Source organism: Gorilla gorilla, chromosome 21 (assembly GCF_029281585.2).
Source record: "Gorilla gorilla gorilla isolate KB3781 chromosome 21, NHGRI_mGorGor1-v2.1_pri, whole genome shotgun sequence".
Lineage (NCBI taxonomy): Eukaryota > Metazoa > Chordata > Mammalia > Primates > Hominidae > Gorilla > Gorilla gorilla.
The window spans coordinates 75,006,916-75,025,681 of NC_073245.2; the positions used below are offsets into that span (position 1 = coordinate 75,006,916).

General features: G+C 57.8%; 1 protein-coding gene across 1 annotated transcript in view; it reads left to right on the plus strand.

Moving 5' to 3' along the window:
- Positions 1 to 7,430: 7,430 nt before the first annotated feature.
- Positions 7,431 to 18,766, plus strand: part of NTSR1 (neurotensin receptor 1) — a 54,522-nt gene continuing 43,186 nt past the window's right edge. Inside the window, exon 1 of the mRNA XM_004062499.5 lies at positions 7,431 to 8,524. Coding sequence (XP_004062547.1) covers positions 7,811 to 8,524 — 714 coding nt within the window. The 5' untranslated portion in view covers positions 7,431 to 7,810. The remainder of the gene's footprint in view (positions 8,525 to 18,766) is intronic.

Genomic DNA, 18,766 nt, shown 5'->3' on the forward strand with positions numbered 1-18,766 from the left:
TCCCCCCACCACCCCATGCCTGCTGCCTCAGGCAGGGTCCCAGAGCCACCAGCCCTGACCCGGGACCCAGGTTGAATGAGCAGCATCTTCCACCAGCTCCAGGAATAAAACTCCATGTCACAGGCACAGAGGTCCAGGAGGGAGCCGCGTCCCTAACCCCGCTGTCTTCTGGCCTCGGGCCACACACTGGCCCAACCCCCTCCTGCCTGCCACCCTTCCTGCTCACACACCACATTCCAGGACTCAGTGAACATGTTCTCCTTGGACAAGTCTTCCCAAACTGCCCCACCTCCGCCAGTTCCCCCAGACATCCAGTGCTCTCCTCGTGAACGTGGTTGCTGTAGCAGCCCCGCCTGTCACCTGGCACGGAGGCACCCAGTGGGCTGGGCAGGCAGGAGTCCCAAGAGCCAGCAAGGCGCCAGCAGGGACGTCAGGGTGCAGGGCAGGGACGTCGGGGTGCAGGGCACTACAGTGCAGGATGCCAGGGTGCAGGGAGCCGGGATGCAGGGTGCCAGTCCTTGCCCCTGTTCACAGTCCAGCAAGCTGGGGAGGGACGTGGAGCTTCGTGGGCAAGGTTTCTCCCTAACTGTGCCTCCCGCTGCTCCACATGGAGAGCCGCTCTCCGGGCCCCGTCTCCTAGACACCCACCTCCAGGTGCAGAGCAGCTGCAGCCACCTGAACTGTGGCCTCTGCATGCTCTGTCCTCATCCCGGGCTGGCCTGTCCTAAGAGGCCCCATCTGTCCTCACTCCCCGAAGCACAGCTTGAGACACCAGAGCTGGACAGGAGGGGAGTGGTCTCCGAGCCGTGTGGAGCCGGGCTCCGGTCCTGGGCGCCTTCTGCTTGGAGGTGAAGGCCAGGACGGGTGCAGCCAGGGTGGGCAGAGGGAGCCTGGGGGACCCTGGGCCCTTCGTGCTGTCTTGGAGGGGAGAGGTCTGGTGCCAGGGTGGGCAGAGGGAGCCTGGGGGACCCTGGGCCCTTCGTGCTGTCTTGGAGGGGAGAGGTCTGGTGCACGGCAGGGACTGGGCCCCAGCAGCCTCTTCCCACCTCCCCAGCCCACTTCAGCCATCCTTCATTCACTCACCATTCAGCCAGGCTCTCTGGACACGGCCAGTGTGGGATGCTCACAGCTGGCCTGCTGTGAGGACAGCACTGTGGCTCCCTGTATGTCCAATGTGCCAGACCCTCTCAGGCTGCCATCACTCTGGTTCTCCTTCTGCCTCTCTCTTCCACATTTAAGGACCTTTGTGACTCCTCTGGGCCCAGGACAGCCCAGCACAGCCTCCCCATTTCATGGCTGATGAGCTGCCTTAATCGCCTGCCCCCAATCCCCTTTGGCAGGCACCCCAACAAATTCACAGGTTCTGGGGAGTCTGGCATGAACATCCTTGGGGTGCTTACTCTGCCCACCATGTGGGCTGCCCCATCTCATCCACACCCATGAATGTGAGGCACAATTAACATCCCCATACTTCAGATGAGGAAACTGAAGCTCAGGGTCACCTAAGGTCACTCACTTTGGAGGTGGCAAAGCCAAGATTTGAAGCCCCGGGGTCAGACTGCAGATCCCGAGCCCTCTGCCTGGTCGGGTGGAGCAGAGTCTCATTCACATTGAGAAACCAACCGCAAACAGGAGGAGACGTTCCCCGGAGCTGCAGCCAGGAGACGGCTCTGTGCGTCTAAGCAGAGAGAACACAAAGCATGGCAGGGCAGGCAGAGGACTCCCTCCTCCCTCCGCGCTGGGCACAGCCTTCTTTGCCAGGTGCATGCCAGCCGTGGGGAGAGAAGACAGAGCCTCCTGCGGGGTCTCAGAGCAAGGACAGGAGATGAGCCTGGGAAGGTCTGCTCCTGCCAACGAGGACCCTCTGAGACCCTGGGTCTGGGAGCCCAACACGCATGCAGGTACACACACATGTGCACACACACATGCATGCACACACACATGCGTGCACACACACATGCCTGCACACACACCATGTGGACAGCAGGCGGTTCACAGGAAGACTTGGGGGTGCTGGCACCCAGGCGAGGGGAAAGGCTGAGCAGGTGAAGTGCCAGCTGTTCCCTCCAGGTGCTCACAATTCGCTCAACACACATCTCCCTGTCCACTGGGTACCAAGCCTGCGCCAGATTCCCGCAGAGCCAGGTGGAAGGCAGATGGCTCTTGGGGGCACAAAAATTAAGGGAACTTGGCCGCTTTTGCCCACTAGGTGTGAGCCCTTGAGTCAAGGGCTCACCAGGAGGCTCTGGCCTCCAGGCAGATGGCAGAGATACACTTGTTGATATATGTTTGACGACTGCGTGAGTCAGACCATCCGGCTGAATCAGAGCCCGGAGGAAATGCATGATTGAAAACCGGGCCTGTTACAGAGCAGCCAGCTCTCCACGGAGCCATGTCAGGTTTGAATTAGAAGACTCTTGGCTTCTTAGCCGTGGGAGGAGAAGGAACCCTGGATGATTTGGGATTTGGAGGGAGTGGTGAGACCTGGTCCCAGTGGGGGAGACCTGGGCTGTGGGGGTCAACGGAGCAGGAGAGAGCATGGGAAGGGAGGGAAGCTGCAAGAGCAAACTCCCACAGCACACAACCAGGGTGACCCTCAGCCCCAACTGCTTGAGACTGAGAGGGCTCCAGCTCCCAGGTCTCTGGACTTGCTGTTTTAAAACCTCGAAAGTCCCAGGAAAACCAGAGTGAGTTGTTTGTCCTACCCCGAGCCTCCCAGCCTGCCAGTGCCATCTTACTTAGGCAACCTGCAGACACCATGTGGAACAGCCATCCCAGCTCACCTGAGGCTCAAAACTGGATTGCCGAGTGTCTATAACGCTGACAGGGACCTCACATAACTCTGGTGGCCAATCACTCTCCATCCTCAGCCTAGCGCACAAGACAGCCACGGCAACGCCCCGAGCGTGTCCCACTCGGGCAAAGGCAGAGTGTGTGACCCCCCTCCAGGCCATCCTTCTCCCACCCAGCCTCTCCAGCTGCCCTGCAGCCACCAGGGTGAGCCCTGGCCTCTATGTGGAATGAAGTGTGTGCACATCACAGGAGGCTCACAGCAGCCTGGTGACCTAGGGGCCACGTCATGCATTTTTCACACACAGGAAACTGGGGGTCCAGGCCTGGTGAAGCTGGAATTCGAAATCACCTCCTTTCCAGCCTGTCACCCCGACCTGCCCTCGGCATCCCTGGCCTTCCCGGGGCTTATCCCATGCAGCAGCCGCTGCACTTGTGGGCAGCCACGCCTGCTTCCTCTTCTGGTTCTTCCTTGAGAATACAGCTCACGTTTCCAGAAAGCTGGCCAAGGTCCAAGGGGCGGCCTGGGAATGTGAGGGACAAGGATGCCGATGACTGAGGCTTGATCGGCCTGTAGCGCAGCCCCCAGAATCTGCCAACAGCCCCAGAGATGCCTGGAGCGCAGCCAGCGTGAGGCTGGAAAGCGGCTCCGCCCTCCTTGCCCGCCTGCGAACACTCACTGTGCGTACACATGTGCAGGTGCCGCTCTGTTTTTAAAGATCCTCCTTGGAACACTGTCCATCCTGGAACACGTGCAATTTCCATGCTGTGGGTGGGAAAATCTATAGCCAAGCTCTACTGATTATGTTTATTACGTATCTTCTGCGCCTCTAACACGTCCACATTTCTGCCCCACCCGCCTTCGTCCTCATAGGAAACCAACTACTGCTGCCGCTGACATAATAAATGCCTGTTGTTTTAAGCCACTGAGTGTAGGGGCATTTCATTATGCAGCAATAGATAACTGATGTAGGTGTTATTGTCAACTTAATTTTTTCAATTTTAATAAGAAGCCTTCCTGCTAGCAAGAGTCACCCAACAGTGGTTGGGGGCCTGAGGGAAGAGAAAGTTGGAGGCTGGAGAGATGGTGGCGCTCCTACATTTGGAAGCCTGAAGCCTGCTGCAAACCAGTGACGGGTTTCACACATCCTGCTGGCATGGCCTCATCCTGTTCACCATCGCATCTGCTCCACTAGTGCAACACAAACCCACTGAGTGCCAACTATGTGCTGGGCAGTGTTGGAGGGACTCAGGGTAAGCTAGCCAATGAAACAAGCAGGGACCCCCACCCGTGCCGGGCAGTGTTGGAGGGACTCAGGGTAAGCTAGCCAATGAAACAAGCAGGGAACCCCACCCTTGGGAGCGTGCTTCCAAGGACCTCTTGTGTGGTGACTCTTTGGACGTGATTGTCATCCCAGGCACAGATGACTACCTTGCTTGGTAATAAGGACATGCCTCGCTCACACCGCTCAGAAAGCCAGGCTGTCCCCAGCACGCTGGCTGCCCCAGCTCAGCACTCCTGCTGCACCCTAGAATCACAGCCGTGCCCGTGGACCTCGGTCCTCGCTGCCCATGGGACCGGCCGGCTCCTCAACAGGCAGCATTGGGAGTGTTGGGATCGGGGCAGCAGGTCCCCAAGGCTCTCCAGCTTGCAGGAGACACTCGCCCCCGGAGCCCTGCCCCCCACAAGGCTGTGCCCCACTTCACGTGTCAGTGAAGGCATCCGGCTGGCCAAGGGTGTGGCTGCATCACCAATGGGCATGACCGGACCTGGCCTAGCCCTTCCCAAGCACCTCACCGGCACTTTCTTTAAAGAGTCTCAGCTGTTTAGGAAGGGCTTCTGTCTGCAGAAATCAGAAGAGAAAGGGGCAAACAACGTGGAGTTAAGAGCTTCCAGCTGCTGAGCCGGCCGGTTTGTGAGTGCACAGAAGAGCTCAGAACGGCCACGCGGCGTGGCTGCCAGGGGTCCCCACCGGAGGCCTGCCATCCGCCTTGTGTAGAACAAGGCCTTCCAAGTGACATTTTCCTATGTGGTTTTAAGCAAATGCTCCAACACAATATTTGCACTAAGTTGCCTTTTATGATTTTGTAAGCTCCCAGGCCAACTCAAAGATAAATCTTTGAAAATAAGGGCAGCTTAGCCAAAAGGTCAGGGGTTTAAAAACCAAACAATGAGCTTAGGCAGAGGGAGAGCACAATCGCTGCATCCTCCTGCTTTGGCTGGCAGAGGGACAGACTCCAGTGGCCATCGCTGTGGACTTCCTCTTTTTGGGGGTCTTGACAGAGGCGCCTGATGGCCCAGCCCGTGGTCAGGCCCCAGTGTTACCAAGACACTGGTGAGCGCCTGGACCTCACACTGTCCAGCACCTGTACTCCCTGGCATGGTGTGGACGCTAAGGTCCCCGCCCAAACCTCTGTACTTGGCCGGGCACGGTGGCTCACGCCAGCAATCCCAGCACTTTGGGAGGCCAAGGCGGGTGGATCACGAGGTCAGGAGATCGAGACCATCCTGGCTAACATGGTGAAATCCCGTCTCTACTAAAAATACAAAAAAATTAGCCGGGTGTGGTGGCGAGCGCCTGTAGTCCCAGCTATTCGGGAGGCTGAGGCAGGAAAATGGCGAGAACCTGGGAGGCAGAGCTTGCAGTGAGCCAAGATCGCGCCACTGCCCTCAAGCCTGGGTGATAGAGCGAGACTCCATCTCAAAAGATAAAAAAAATAAAAAAATAAAAAAACCTCTGTACTTAACTGGTGAATCGTGCCTACCAGAGGACAAATCTGGCCTACTCCAGCCTATTCTAGTTGGATGGAACACCTCACCTCACACCCAACAGCCCATTCGACCTCGTTCATTCCCCGTGGAGACCCATCAGTAACAGCCCTGCCCTTCATTCAGCCGCTATTCCCATTTTACAGACGACTCAATCGAGGCACAGAGACGCTAAGCACACTCGCCCAGATGTGAAGTAGCAGGGCCAACACTCAATCCTATCTACTGGCTTCCAGCAAAGGGATCACTGGCGTTTCCTTTGATGCCGAGATTTCTAAGCTCTGATGTTTGTCAGCTGCAGCCCCCTGACAAGAGTATCAGGCTTCGGTTGAACAGAGACATCCAAAGCAGGGCGAGAACGGACAAATAAGCACAGAGTCCCGCTGCCAGCCATCGGCTCAGAAGCCTTGAATTCTCCTAGCTGGGTGGGCCCGGGAGGGGGTTCCTCAGCCTCCCGCTTCCCTCAACACCCTGTGACCCCCGCCCCAGCCTGCCCAGGTTTCCTGCTCCCAGCACAGCAGGTGCAGCCAGCCATGTGCACGAAGGCCAGGCTGGTTCCCCGGCTGCACTCGAGCAGCTCCTCCCAGCCCTGCACACATGGGGCAGCAGCTCTACCCAACCTCTCCCAGGGGTTCTGGGGAGGAGGGAGCAGGGGAGGGGGCGGGGAGGGCCCAGAGAAGGGACAGTAGTGCCCTGGGGGCCCCTGGGCAACCCAGACATGGGAGGGGGGCAAGCTTGTGCCTGGCCACCTATGCCAGTGCCACCAGGTGCTGGGGGGGACACGGAAAGGACAGGAATCTTGCCCTCACCTGGCTCCCGAGCCAGGGGCCGGGGCACCCTGTGAGGACGCTCAGAGGGAGGGAGTGTGCAAAGCCTGCAGGGCCTATGGGATGCGTGCTGGGGCTGCCCCTCCCAAATCCTGCTGGGGCGCAGGCTCTCAGGGTGGCTTCTGATGACAAATCCAGGCAGTAATAAGGGGCCCAGGGCATCACATCCCATAGCGTCATGAGACCAGCCCAGGGTGCCGGATGCAGGGCCCTGAGTGGGGAGGGTGCTGCTCTGGGCACCTGCTTTCTGCCCTCCCTCATTCACCCCTCCCCAGACTTTGATGAAACCATCTGTGGCTCCCGGCCTCTGCAGGACCCAGCCCCTCAGCTCCTCAGCCCCTGCAGGTGTCCCTCGGTACTGCCTCACGCCATCCTGCCCCAGGTGATAACTATGCCCTAAGCCCCCACCATTCCCACTGGGCATATCCCAGAAATACGCATTCACAGACCAGGCACGCCCATGACTGCGGCCAGATTTTAAAAGGAATCACAAGAAATGTAATCTCCAGTGGTCCTAGAGCCCCCTGGGCACCCAGCTTCTGGCACCCTGTGGACACCCAGGAGTGGGGGTCGGCCCAACCAGCTGCGCAGCCGCCCAGCCCTGCCAGCGGGGAGCTTCCTCCCTCCCTGCCCTCCGGATACACCCTCACCCCAACTGAGCGAGCCCAGGGTTGGGGGAGGTGCATAGTTCCCTTCCTAGCCGGTGCGAGAAATTGCGGACAACAGGGAAGAGGGTGGCAGGAAGGGTCCGGTGCACGATACCCGCCGCGCCCGCTCGGAATCCTGGTTCCCGCCGGGGAGCGCGAGGGGGCGACCCGCTAGGCTGCACCCGGGCGGGGCGGGGATGGCGGCGGGGGCTGTCTCCCTCCTCCGCCGCCACCCCCCACTGCTGGGCGCGCCGCGCGGCCGCCGGCTCCGTGGAGACGCGCAGAGCTGGGAGGGCGCGGGCGCGGCGGGAGGTGTGCGGGGCTGGGATGCGCGGAGAGCGCGAGGGAGGAGATTCTGAGCGAGGGAGGGGAGCGCGCCTGGGCAGAAGTGCGTGCGCTCCTCCCGGCGCCACAAGCTCGCCCCGCGCAGCCCGAGCCGGGCTGGGCGCTGTCCTCGGGGGCCTGGGGAACCGCGCGGTTTGGAGATCGGAGGCACCTGGAACCCGTGGCAAGCGCCGAGCCGGGAGACAGCCCGAGGAACCACGGGTTCTGGAGCCAGGAGCCGGAAGCTGGGAGTCCGGAGGAGCGCGGAGCCCGGAGCCCGGGGCGGCGCGTCTGGGTCTGGCGCTTCCCGACTGGACGGCGCGCCCGCTGGTCTTCGCCACGCGCCCTCCCCTGGGCTCCCGTTCATCGGTCCCCGCCTGAGACGCGCCCACTCCTGCCCGGACTTCCAGCCCCGGAGGCGCCGGACAGAGCCGCGGACTCCAGCGCCCACCATGCGCCTCAACAGCTCCGCGCCGGGAACCCCGGGCACGCCGGCCGCCGACCCCTTCCAGCGGGCGCAGGCCGGACTGGAGGAGGCGCTGCTGGCCCCGGGCTTCGGCAACGCTTCGGGCAACACGTCGGAGCGCGTCCTGGCGGCACCCAGCAGCGAGCTGGACGTGAACACCGACATCTACTCCAAGGTGCTGGTGACCGCCGTGTACCTGGCGCTCTTCGTGGTGGGCACGGTGGGCAACACGGTGACGGCGTTCACGCTGGCGCGGAAGAAGTCGCTGCAGAGCCTGCAGAGCACGGTGCATTACCACTTGGGCAGCCTGGCGCTGTCCGACCTGCTCACCCTGCTGCTGGCCATGCCCGTGGAGCTGTACAACTTCATCTGGGTGCACCACCCCTGGGCCTTTGGCGACGCCGGCTGCCGCGGCTACTACTTCCTGCGCGACGCCTGCACCTACGCCACGGCCCTCAACGTGGCCAGCCTGAGTGTGGAGCGCTACCTGGCCATCTGCCACCCCTTCAAGGCCAAGACCCTCATGTCCCGAAGCCGCACCAAGAAGTTCATCAGCGCCATCTGGCTCGCCTCGGCCCTGCTGGCGGTGCCTATGCTGTTCACCATGGGCGAGCAGAACCGCAGCGCCGACGGCCAGCACGCCGGCGGCCTGGTGTGCACCCCCACCATCCACACTGCCACCGTCAAGGTCGTCATACAGGTGAGCCTCAGTAACCAGCCCCGGGGCTCCCCTCTCCTTCACCCCAAAAGCAGTGCCAGTGGTGTGCCTTCTGGGTAGGGAGTGGGAGAGATGTCACAGAGACAGTCTACTCCTGCGAGGCTGGGAAGGCGGTTGGGGCAGCTTGGGGGCAGCTCCAGAGTTGCCAGGCTCAGCCCCTATCTTCTTCCCTCCTGTTGAGGGGATGGAGCCCCTGCCTGTGACCTCTCTGGTGTTGGTGGCTGGGCCTCGGACATCTCTGAATTCCTTAAGCCTAATGGAAACATGTGCGCTGGCACCTGCGTCTCCAAAGGAAGAGTAACACTTTCATCAGCTTCTCAAAAGACTGTGCCACCAACAGGTGATGTTCCTTCCTCTGCAGAGAAGCCCCCAGACTGGCTCTGCTGGTGCCTCCCAGCTGCCTGCCCTGACCCAAACTTGGGAGTCAGAACAGAACCTGATGCCGTGTTGGGCCAGTTCCTAGTTTAGCCTCAGCTTTCCCATCTGTGTGATGGGGTAGTGATAGCATTGACCTCAGAAGGTAGAGCATTGGAGAGAGAACGCGTGGGAAGTGTTTGCATGGCCCCTGACACGTAGAAGGGCTCACAGGCACTATTATTGCTGGATGGTGGGGACGATGTTTCTGCGGGGAAGGTTGTGAGGATCTGCGTGTGGCGGCGGTGTTGTGGTGAGGTGTGTAAAACTGGAGCCGAGTGACTAAGGGCCCTCCGAGGGTCTGAGCAAAGCGCCGTGGGAATGCGGGTGGGAAGCCCCCTTGGGAATCAGTTTGGCTGAGGTTCGTGGCACGGGGGGTTCCAGTGCTGGAGGGGAGGGCTGATCAAACCAAAGCCCCGAGCAGGAGGCTGGTGTCCAGGGAGGAAGTCAGGGCCGGTCGGGCACTTTGAAAGGCATCTTGGAAATGAGCAGCCTTAGAAGTGTGGGGTTTCCTCATTTCTGGTGGGCTAAGGAAGCCAGAGGGTGAAGGATCCGGGCAGAGTCGCCCACCTCTGCCCAGCTAGAGGGGCCAGGGTGGCTGGCTGTCCCCCCTGGCTCCCCACACACCAGCATCAGCAGCCTCCCAGCTAAGCTCCTGTAGTTGCCTGGGCACCCCGCGTATGCCAGTATGCCTGGTGGGGGTGGGGGCAGAAGTGCCGGGCAGGGGGTCACCTGTCTGTCACTCCCTGGGCCCTAACTGACCCTCCACTGGCCACCACCCAGGTGGGCTGGGGGGTGGAGGAGGGTAGAACTGAGCTCCCAGTCTCCCCGGCTGCATGTAGAACTGGTGGCTACAGGTGTCCCCTCTCGGGGAGGCCCCTCCCACAGACACTGGTAGCAGGCAGTGAGTCAGGGCTGCTTTGTCTCTGCGGCGAGAGTCCCTCCCCTCACTAGAGGCAGAAGTAGGCACGGCCTGTGGGGTAAACACAGTGAGAAATGACCTCTCCCTCCCTTTGAGGCTTTATCTGCTCTCCCCAAGCTCCTGTCTTTGATTGGCATTGGCCAGGGGGAACCTCTCCCCAGTCCGCGTGGAGGGGCCCCAGGGGCGACAGCCACTCAGTCCTTCAGAAGGTGGGCAGTGGAGGGGTCAGCGCTGTCACTGCCCACCCAGGAGATGCCCCCACTCAGGCCCCGGATCCCCCCCGCTCAGACCCCCGATCCCCCCACTCAGACCCCCGATCCCCCTGCTCCCCTGGCAAAAGGCCAGGAGCTCACCAGCCTCCTGCAGTCCTCAAAAACAAACAGCCGAAAAGCACAGGGGCGTGAGGACAGCTCGGCTCCGCCCCCCGGAAAGTGTCCTCCCCCGCGTGCGTGGGCTCTCTGCCAGGTACTTGGGATTGGGCACCTGGGGGACATCACTTTGCCTCCCAAAGCACACCTGCCCAGCCTTGTTGCTCAGAGGCTGCGAGGCAGATTTGGCCAAGTCACGCTATGGCCAACCACAGGCACTCGTCCAACCGCAGAGGCCTGTGATGCATCAACCCTAGGACAGCGGCCCCACGCCCTGCAGACGACATGCTGGCCGACCGTTGCTGAATGCACCCTTGGAGAACGTAGTTTCCATTTTTCTTTAAAGGGCTCAGCTGCGTGCCTGGGAGCGGCTGATTACAAGGGTGCTCCTCCATCCGATGCTGATGACCTGGAGCTTTCCGGGGCCGCGATGCCAGCTGCTCTGTGTGCTCGAAAAGAACATTCCTCGTAGGAGAGGCCTTGGCTTCCCCTGACCCCTGCCCCGCCATTTGCCATTTTACGAAAGGTTTCCCCGGAATTAGGGGGTTTACGGTCCCCACGTGGGCTTCTGGGCCATTGGCAGATCTGGGCAAACATCCACGGTTTTCAGATGGTGATGTCTGGCTGAAGAGGGGCTGGATACCCTGAGCTAAGTGTCTCCCTCTCAGTGACCGTGTTTGGAAGTGTTGGGGCAGTGGCCAATCAAATGGCCCCTCTTTCCAAAACAGGGGTCCTTTCCTGCCCCAGCGTCTCCTACGAAATTTTGGCCTGGGCACTTGCAAACAGAAATTGTGTTTAGAAATGAGGTGGTTCAGTGATAACACTTTGGAGCAACTTAACAATAATCCTCCCTGAAGCCAGCTGGGCATTTTCCTAGTGTGTAGCTGGGACTGGGAGTTGATGGTGGAGTGGGCAGGGCTCTCAGGTCAGCAGACAGGACCTGGTGCCCAGGACCCTCCCAAAGGCCCCAGACCTGGCCCTGGTGCCAGCAGGGTGACTGGGAGGAGGTGCTGGGGTCTCAGGGACCTACGGGTGCCCCTGGGTTCCCCTGGACTGTCCTACCCATCCTCTAACCCACCCGCACACGTGGCCCCACATGGGCAGATGGCCCTTGCTTCTTGGATGGTCCCCCACAGCCCAGGCCCAACCTCCAGCTCAGCTTTGACCTCGGCTATGACAGGGTCCCAGTGGCACAGGCTCTGTGTGGCAGGGCTCAGGGCTGATAGCCCAGACGGTGGGTCATCAGAGTCCCATGCTTCTCCTTCCGCGGCGTGTATACTGAACGTGTGCACACATGTGTGTGTCCAGGGGCCCACAGTGGCAGGGGCCTGGGACTTCAGGTGTCCGATTCAAATCAGATGAGGTGGCTGCAGCCTTTGAAACAGTTTTAGAGATCCGCCCCTGACTTATGGCCACACACGAAAGCAAACCCTCCCAGCCTCACAGGCACGAGTCCATTAGACCCTCCTGAGCAGCCGTGAGGACTCCTTTCATCATTGCCATTTTCTGCACCAAGGGAGTCCTGCTCCTGCAGGCTCAGCCTCCCTGCCTCCTCCTTGTTTTCTCTGAAAGCCTTCTTCATATTGAGTACAAACAGCAGTGCTCTTCGCTGGGTTAGACCCCAACTCAGAGGGCACCTGCTCCCTCCCAGGGGCAGACAGGGGCCTCAATTTGTGCAGGAGGAGCTGGTGTCCTACAACCCCTGCTCCAGAGGCGTCCAGGAGCAGACAGATCACAGGGCGACTTGGCGAACACCCCAGCCATTCAGGGCTGGCAGAATTCCGGGAAAGGAGAGGCAGCTGAGACAGGGAAGGAGACAGGTTCCAGTGAAATCTGGCCATGGATTATTTCAGGGCTCCTGTCCCGTGCCCCAGGCTGTGCCCAGCAACCTCCACAGGCAGCATCCTTGTTCTTAGGAAGGATACAGAGGTGTTTAGAGTGTGGAGTCTGCAACTTATTCTCAAATCATTCAGAAAAAAAGGTGTGGCCAAATGGAAGGAGAGCAAGCAGACAGTGAATCAAGGGAGGAGACTGCTTGCTGGTCATGCGGCATTGCGCTGCAGCCCTGCCACGGGCAGCTGAGTGTCCTGGGCATTCTTCCTGCAACTGTTCTGCAGTAGGAACTTTTTCAAGTTAGAAAGTTGCAGAAGGCCGGGCGTGGTGGCTCACACCTGTAATCCCAGCACTTTGGGAGGCTGAGGCAGGCGGATCACCTGAGGTCAGGAGTTCAAGCCCAGCCTGGCCAACATGGCGAAAACCCATCTCTACTAAAAATACAAAAATTAGCTGGGCGTCGTGAAGGATGCCTGTAATCCCAGCTACTTGGGAGGCTGAGGCAGGAGAATCGCTTGAGCTTGGGAGGCGGAGGTTGCAGTGAGCCAAGATCACACCACTGCACTCCAGCCTGGGTGACAACTGTCTCAACAAAAAAAAGAAAAAAAAAGTTGCAGAAGAAGTTCTTCAAGGGGTCCTTAGGAACAGCCTGCTCCACTCTGACCTCCCCTGGGGACAGGAAGGGGACCCACACCACGCAGCTGTGGGCAGCTCTGGCTCTGGCCGTAGCGGTCACAGTGTCCTCACCTGCAGCGCAGGGCATAGAGGGCTGTTGGTGTGGGGCCAAGAGTCACACACTTCCTCCAGTCTGAGCCCATGACCCTTTCGAGGAAAGGAATGGAGTATTTTTCCTGCCTTTTCTATTCAAACGGTACTTTAGAATAACCCAAGAGTAGATAAAAGGCAGCGTCTCAGCACAGAAATGTTCATCAATAAGTGAAGAAGGAGCAGGATGGTCAGAATACCACCCATCAGGTGCAATCCTGATAAATCAATGGATGCAGGCATGGATTCTTGACAGCTGCTGGGGTCACGAAGGGGAGAGAGTTAGGTGTGAGGTGAGCCCTGGTGTGCACACAGCCCCGTGGCATCCTTGGAGCAAAGCCATTGAATCTGAATCTCATGGAGCCCCTGATGCCAACACACAGGACACACCAGGGACAGAGGAACAGGGACAAATGTACCATTAGGATGCAGCCAGCAAAACCCAGACCACAAGAAACAGCTCCGAATAAACAACTCATTCTGTTCTATAAACAAACAGTGAGGGAATCGGAGACAGTGGCCTGGTTTCTTAGCAAAGACTCGGACAAGTCAACCTGTCGCAGAAAGCCGGCACCAAAGCCGATCATTCTTCCTGCCAAGAAACAGAAAAAAGCCTGGGTAGTGAATAGCTACAAATTCTTGTCCAGAGCTGTTGTGGGTATGGTTTTCAAAATGGTCCTGCTCTCTTAGAGGTACATGCGGAAATGTTTACAGACAAAATGATGCAATGTCTCAGATTTACTGAAGCGTGATCTGGGGGAAGGGGCTGTAGGAGGGCTACGGAGGAGACAAGATTGGTCTTAAGTCTGTAATCATGGAAAGTGAGTGTTGATGACATTTTTGGCATGTTTGAAAAATTTAGTAATTAAAAGTTTTCAAAAGGTTAAGGTGCTATATGTTGGAAATAAAGAATTTGGCGTATGAAATCACCGTTCAGATGGTGACTCTGAGGCTGTGGGGGGTGAGAGGGCAGGACAGGGAGGTGACCTGGGCCTTGTTCCAGGCACCAGACCTGCCTGTTGGAGCCAGGTGGGAGACGGCAGGGTGAGGACGTGCAGACATGCGGGTCCACCTCTGTACCCCGTAACCCCGTTTCCCAGATGAAGCAGAGGGCAGAGCCACCTATGCACATCACGTAGCTGGAGACGGGGCCTGGAGGTGCTCTCAGAAGGGAAGGCCTAGCCTGACCCTGTGGTGCTCCCCGTGGGGACAACGGTCAGGCTTTTGAGTGAGATGGGCAAGGGTGGGAACGTGAGGGGCCCAGAGCTGGCCATGGCTGGCTCTGACTGGGCTTGGAGTCCTCGAGAGTGACTTGGCCCAGAGTGGTTCAGGCTCACCTGTTCACAGCTCTGCATTGTGACCCGGGGTCAACTCTCCCGGGCTGTCCTGCACTTGGACTGACAGCATTCTGAGGATGTTCAACTCCAAGGACAAATGGGGTCCTGGGGCTGTGCCTGCAGTTCTGTGGGTGCTGAGGGCAGCAAGGGGGTACGGCCACCCTGTGCTTGCCAAGAACCACCACAAGCCACCCCACAGGTGAGGCAGGCCTCAGGCAGCAGCCCAGGGATCTCCAGGTCTGTTCTCAGGGGCACTGGGGCTCCCAGCTGGTAACATCTGATGATGGGCAGAGAGGGCCCTGGGCTGAGCAGGGCCCGAGAGGACGTCTGACCTGTGCACGAACCAGAGGCTGCCTTCGTTTTTCTCAATCACAGAAATAAATTCTCACGTGGTGATCTAGTAGTTTGTATTAAGAGAAGAAAGAAGCTTTTCTTTATTTTTGATTCATGGTGAAACACATCATTAAAATGTGCTGTTTTACCATCTGTAAGGGCACAGTTGAGCGGCGTGAAGCACGTTCGCATTGCTGTACAACTGTCGCCACCATCCACCTCCAGAACCTTCTCTCTCCCCAGACTGAAACTCTGTCCCCATTAAACCCTGACCCCCAGCGCCTGGTAACCTCTTTTCTGCTTTCTGGCTCGGTGAGGTGGATGACTCAGACTGGCGGAATCTCAGGCCTCCCCTGGGTCTTCTTTAAAATGCAGGTTCTTGAAGGCAGGCTTTCTGCTGAAAGACGCCAGACTCCAAGGCCCTGGGTGATTCCAAGCACTTGAGGTTCTGGAAAACGCTGAGCCGTTGGGACAGGAGGAAGGTCGGAGGAGGGGTGGGGTGGCCATAGGGGCGCTGGGAACTCTGGGGTGACGGAAATGTTCTGTATCTTGGTTGTGGATCATAGCTCGTGGTTTCAGCGCGTTAGTCCCGCCTCCGTGAGTCTGTGTTGGTTGTGGTTCAAAGCTCATGGGGCTGTAGACTGAGGGGTGGATTTCAGCACGTGTTAGTCCTGCCTCCGTGAGTCTGTGAAAAACAACAGCAGCAGAGAGTGACCGAGCTGCCGTCCGCTCAAGGCTGTTTTGGGTGGCCAGGTCCTCCCTCCTGTGGGCCTGTGTGCACTCAAGATCGTCCTCCTCTGGACGGCCATGAAGGGCTGTGAAGAGCATGAGCCCCCAGCCCGGCAGCCCCTCACTCCCTGACCAGGCTGCTGCCTGCACGATGCTAGCTCTGCAAGCGGGGCACGGAGGGGAATAGAGATCCTGGTTCTTGGCGCTTGGGGGGATGGTGTTACTGAGGTCACAGCCATGGGGTCTGCCTGTCTCAGAGACCCCCACTGTTCCCCCGCCATGCCCTGGAGTTTGACCTTGCCATCGCCAGTGAAGGCGCAGGGGCCAAGGGGCTGTCCCCATCCATGTGTCACCCCAAGGGGAATGCACAGCTCCGGAGGGGGACCACCGGGCTCCGCAGAGTCAATGAAGAAACTGAGGCCCAGAGCGGGGCAAGGTGCCTGTCACACCCTGGTGCCCACTGCTCTTCCCAAAAGCATTGCCAGTGGGGCACCACCCGCCCCAGGAGGCCGAGGTGAGAGCCCTGGGTCTGGAGTGCCACGTGGACCTGGCACAGGTTGGAGAGGGGAGGTGCCCAGCATGCTGACCCACCCGAAGCCACCCGTGCCTACTTTGGGATTTTACATCCCTGTGCACCTGTGGGGGCTGTGTCCTACATACCCAGGGCTGGCTCCTGAAGGCAGGCAGGGAAGCAAGAAGGAGATCAGGAGAATGCTTCCCGAGAATAGGTGGTTTTGGGTTGTCCCCACTGGCTTGGAATGGCTGGCTTGCCAGAACCCGGGTTCAAATCCCAGCTTCACCACTGGCCAGCAGCACGACTCTGGGCAAATGGTGTGACCATCTGTGCCTCTGTTTCCCCATAAGCCAACTGGAGGTAGCGATTGCCCTGCAGTCTCTTGAGTTAATGACATAAAACGCTGGAGACTGTGCCTGGGGTGGAAGAAGGACTCAATCGCCCATGCGCATGATTTGTGTTCTCCCCTGGACAACGGCAGAAATGCAGCAGCGCTTGGGAGGGCCGGGAGCCTCCCCAGGCAGGAGGAATTCTCTTCTGAGCATCTGGGCTAACATCTTTCCTTCCTTCCTTCATTCACTCATCATTCATTCACTGAACACCTACCACATGCCAGGATGGGGGTATAGCAGCCCAAAAAACTGGCAAAAAGTTCTGTCCCTTTGAACTCACGTCCCATCAGAGAAGACAGAAAATAAGCGAAATAAATAGGCACCATACATGACCGGCAAGGAGTAACGAGAGCCGCAGAGAAAACCACACGGGGGGAGCGTGGGGGTGCAGGCAGGTCAGGAAGGCCTCGTGCAGACCCTGCAGGAGCACTCCGGTGGGCATCGGGGAAGATGCCAGGTAGGGGAACAGCAGGTGCAAAGACCCCAGGGCAGGCACGTGCTGGGGGTGCTGGAGGAACAGCGCTGGCCTGGCGGGGTGGCCGGAGCGGAGGGAGCAGAGGGCCGTGTGAGAAGCCACGGGCAGATCACACCTCGTAGACCTCGCCACAGCTTTTATTCTGGAAGAAGTGAGTGGGCGTGGGAGATTCTGGGCAGAGCCGCCACGTGACTTACACGTTAAAGGGACAGTTCTGACTGCTTTGTTGAGAATGCATTTAGGGGTCAGAATGGTTGGGAAGCTGCTGCCGGATGCCTGGGGAGTGACCAAGGAGTCCTAGGCCAGGGTGGGGGTGGAGAAGGTGGCGGAGAGGGGTTGGATACCAGAGACGTGCTTTTCGTTGTTCCTACTTCATTTTTCGACTGACAGGCAATAAGATTCCCTTCTGTGCTTGTTCGCACCTATGAGCTTCGATAAATGCAGCCATGTATCCCCACTTCAGAAGACACACCGGCCCCCGCCCTCCAGCCCTGTGGCCCACCTGCCCCGATGCCCGCCCCTCCACCCACTGGTCCGCTCTCCTCCCCTGCAGCTTTGCCTTTTCTAGGACGTCGAGTGAATGGAACCAGCTGGGCTGTGGCCTCTCGAGCCGGCCTTCTTCCTTCACTGCATCCTCCGAGCTGTTGCCTGCATTGATCAGGTGTTCCTTTTTATTGTGCAGTCAGATCCATTGTGTGGATGGACCACGTTTTGTTGAGGCATTTGCCCACCAAAAGACTTCTGGGTTATTTCTGGGTTTGGGCGATTATGAATAAAGTAGCTACAAATATTCACATATGATGAATTTTGTGTGAATATACATTTTCATTTCTCATGAGTAAATACGTAGGTTTCAGATTGCTGGGTCATACAGAAAGTGTATGTTTGCCAGCGTTTCCTAAGCAGTGCGCTGTTTTGAACGTCCCTCACCCTAGCCCTAACCCACATGAAGCAGTGGTCACTCTGCATCCTGGCCAGCTCCTGGTCTTGCCTCACTGCTCTGGCTATGACGTCCAGTATGATGGTGAATAGGAGTGATGAGAGTAGACATCCTTGCCTTGCTTCCAGCTTCCAGTCCTTTTTTTTTTTCTTTCAAAAAAAAAGTTTTTTGTTTATTTAAGTTTTTGTTAGAGCTCTTTATAAAGTTAGGAAAGTTTCCTTATATTCCTAGTGTGCTGAGAGATTTTTTTCTTCATCATGAATGAATGTTAAATTTTGTGCAGTGATTTTTCTGTCTCATCATGTAGTAAGATCATGTGGATTTTCTCCATTAGTCAGTTAATGTGGTGAATTATATTGATTACTTTCCAGTTGTGATAAAATGTACATCACGTAAAATTTACCACTTTAATCAATTTAAGTACACAGTTCTGTGGCACTAAGGACACTGTCACCTGACCATCCCCACCCTCCCTCTCGGTACATTGTCATGCGACCATCCCCACACTCCCTCTCCAGAGCCCTTTTCATCTTCCCAAACTGAAGCTCTGCACCTGTTAAACACTAACTCCCCATCTCCTCCTCCCCCAGCCCCTGGCAACCACCATTCTACTTTTTGTCTCTGTGAATTTGACCACTCCGGGGGCCAAATATAAGTGGAAAACCTTGGTTAATTCTTGAATGATGAACCAGCCTCACATTCCTGGGATAGACCTCATTTGGTCGTGTATTAGCTGGTTTTGACTTGCTAGTGTTTTGCTGAGAATTTTTGTGTCTATGCTCATGAGAAATATTGGTCTGTAACTTTATTTTCCTGGGTTATCTTCATCTGGTTTTCTGGCCTCATAACATGAGCTGGGAGGTTCTTGTTCCTTTTGTGTTTTCTGTCAGAGGTTGTGTAGAATTGGCATGATTTCCTCTTTAAAGCTTTGGTAGATTCTCCAGCAAAACCATCCGGGCCTGGAGTTTTGTAGAAAGGTTTTTATAAATTCAATTCTTTTCAAAGAAACCAGGTGTAGTGGTTCATGCCTGTAATCCCAGCACCGTGGGAGGCCAAGGAGGGTGGATCACCTGAGGTCAGGAGTTTGAGACCAGCCTGGCCAACAGGATGAAACCCTGTCTCTACTAAAAATACAAAACTTAGCCAGGTGTGGTGGTGGGCACCTGTAGTCCTGGCAACTCGGGAGGCTAAGGCAGGGGAAT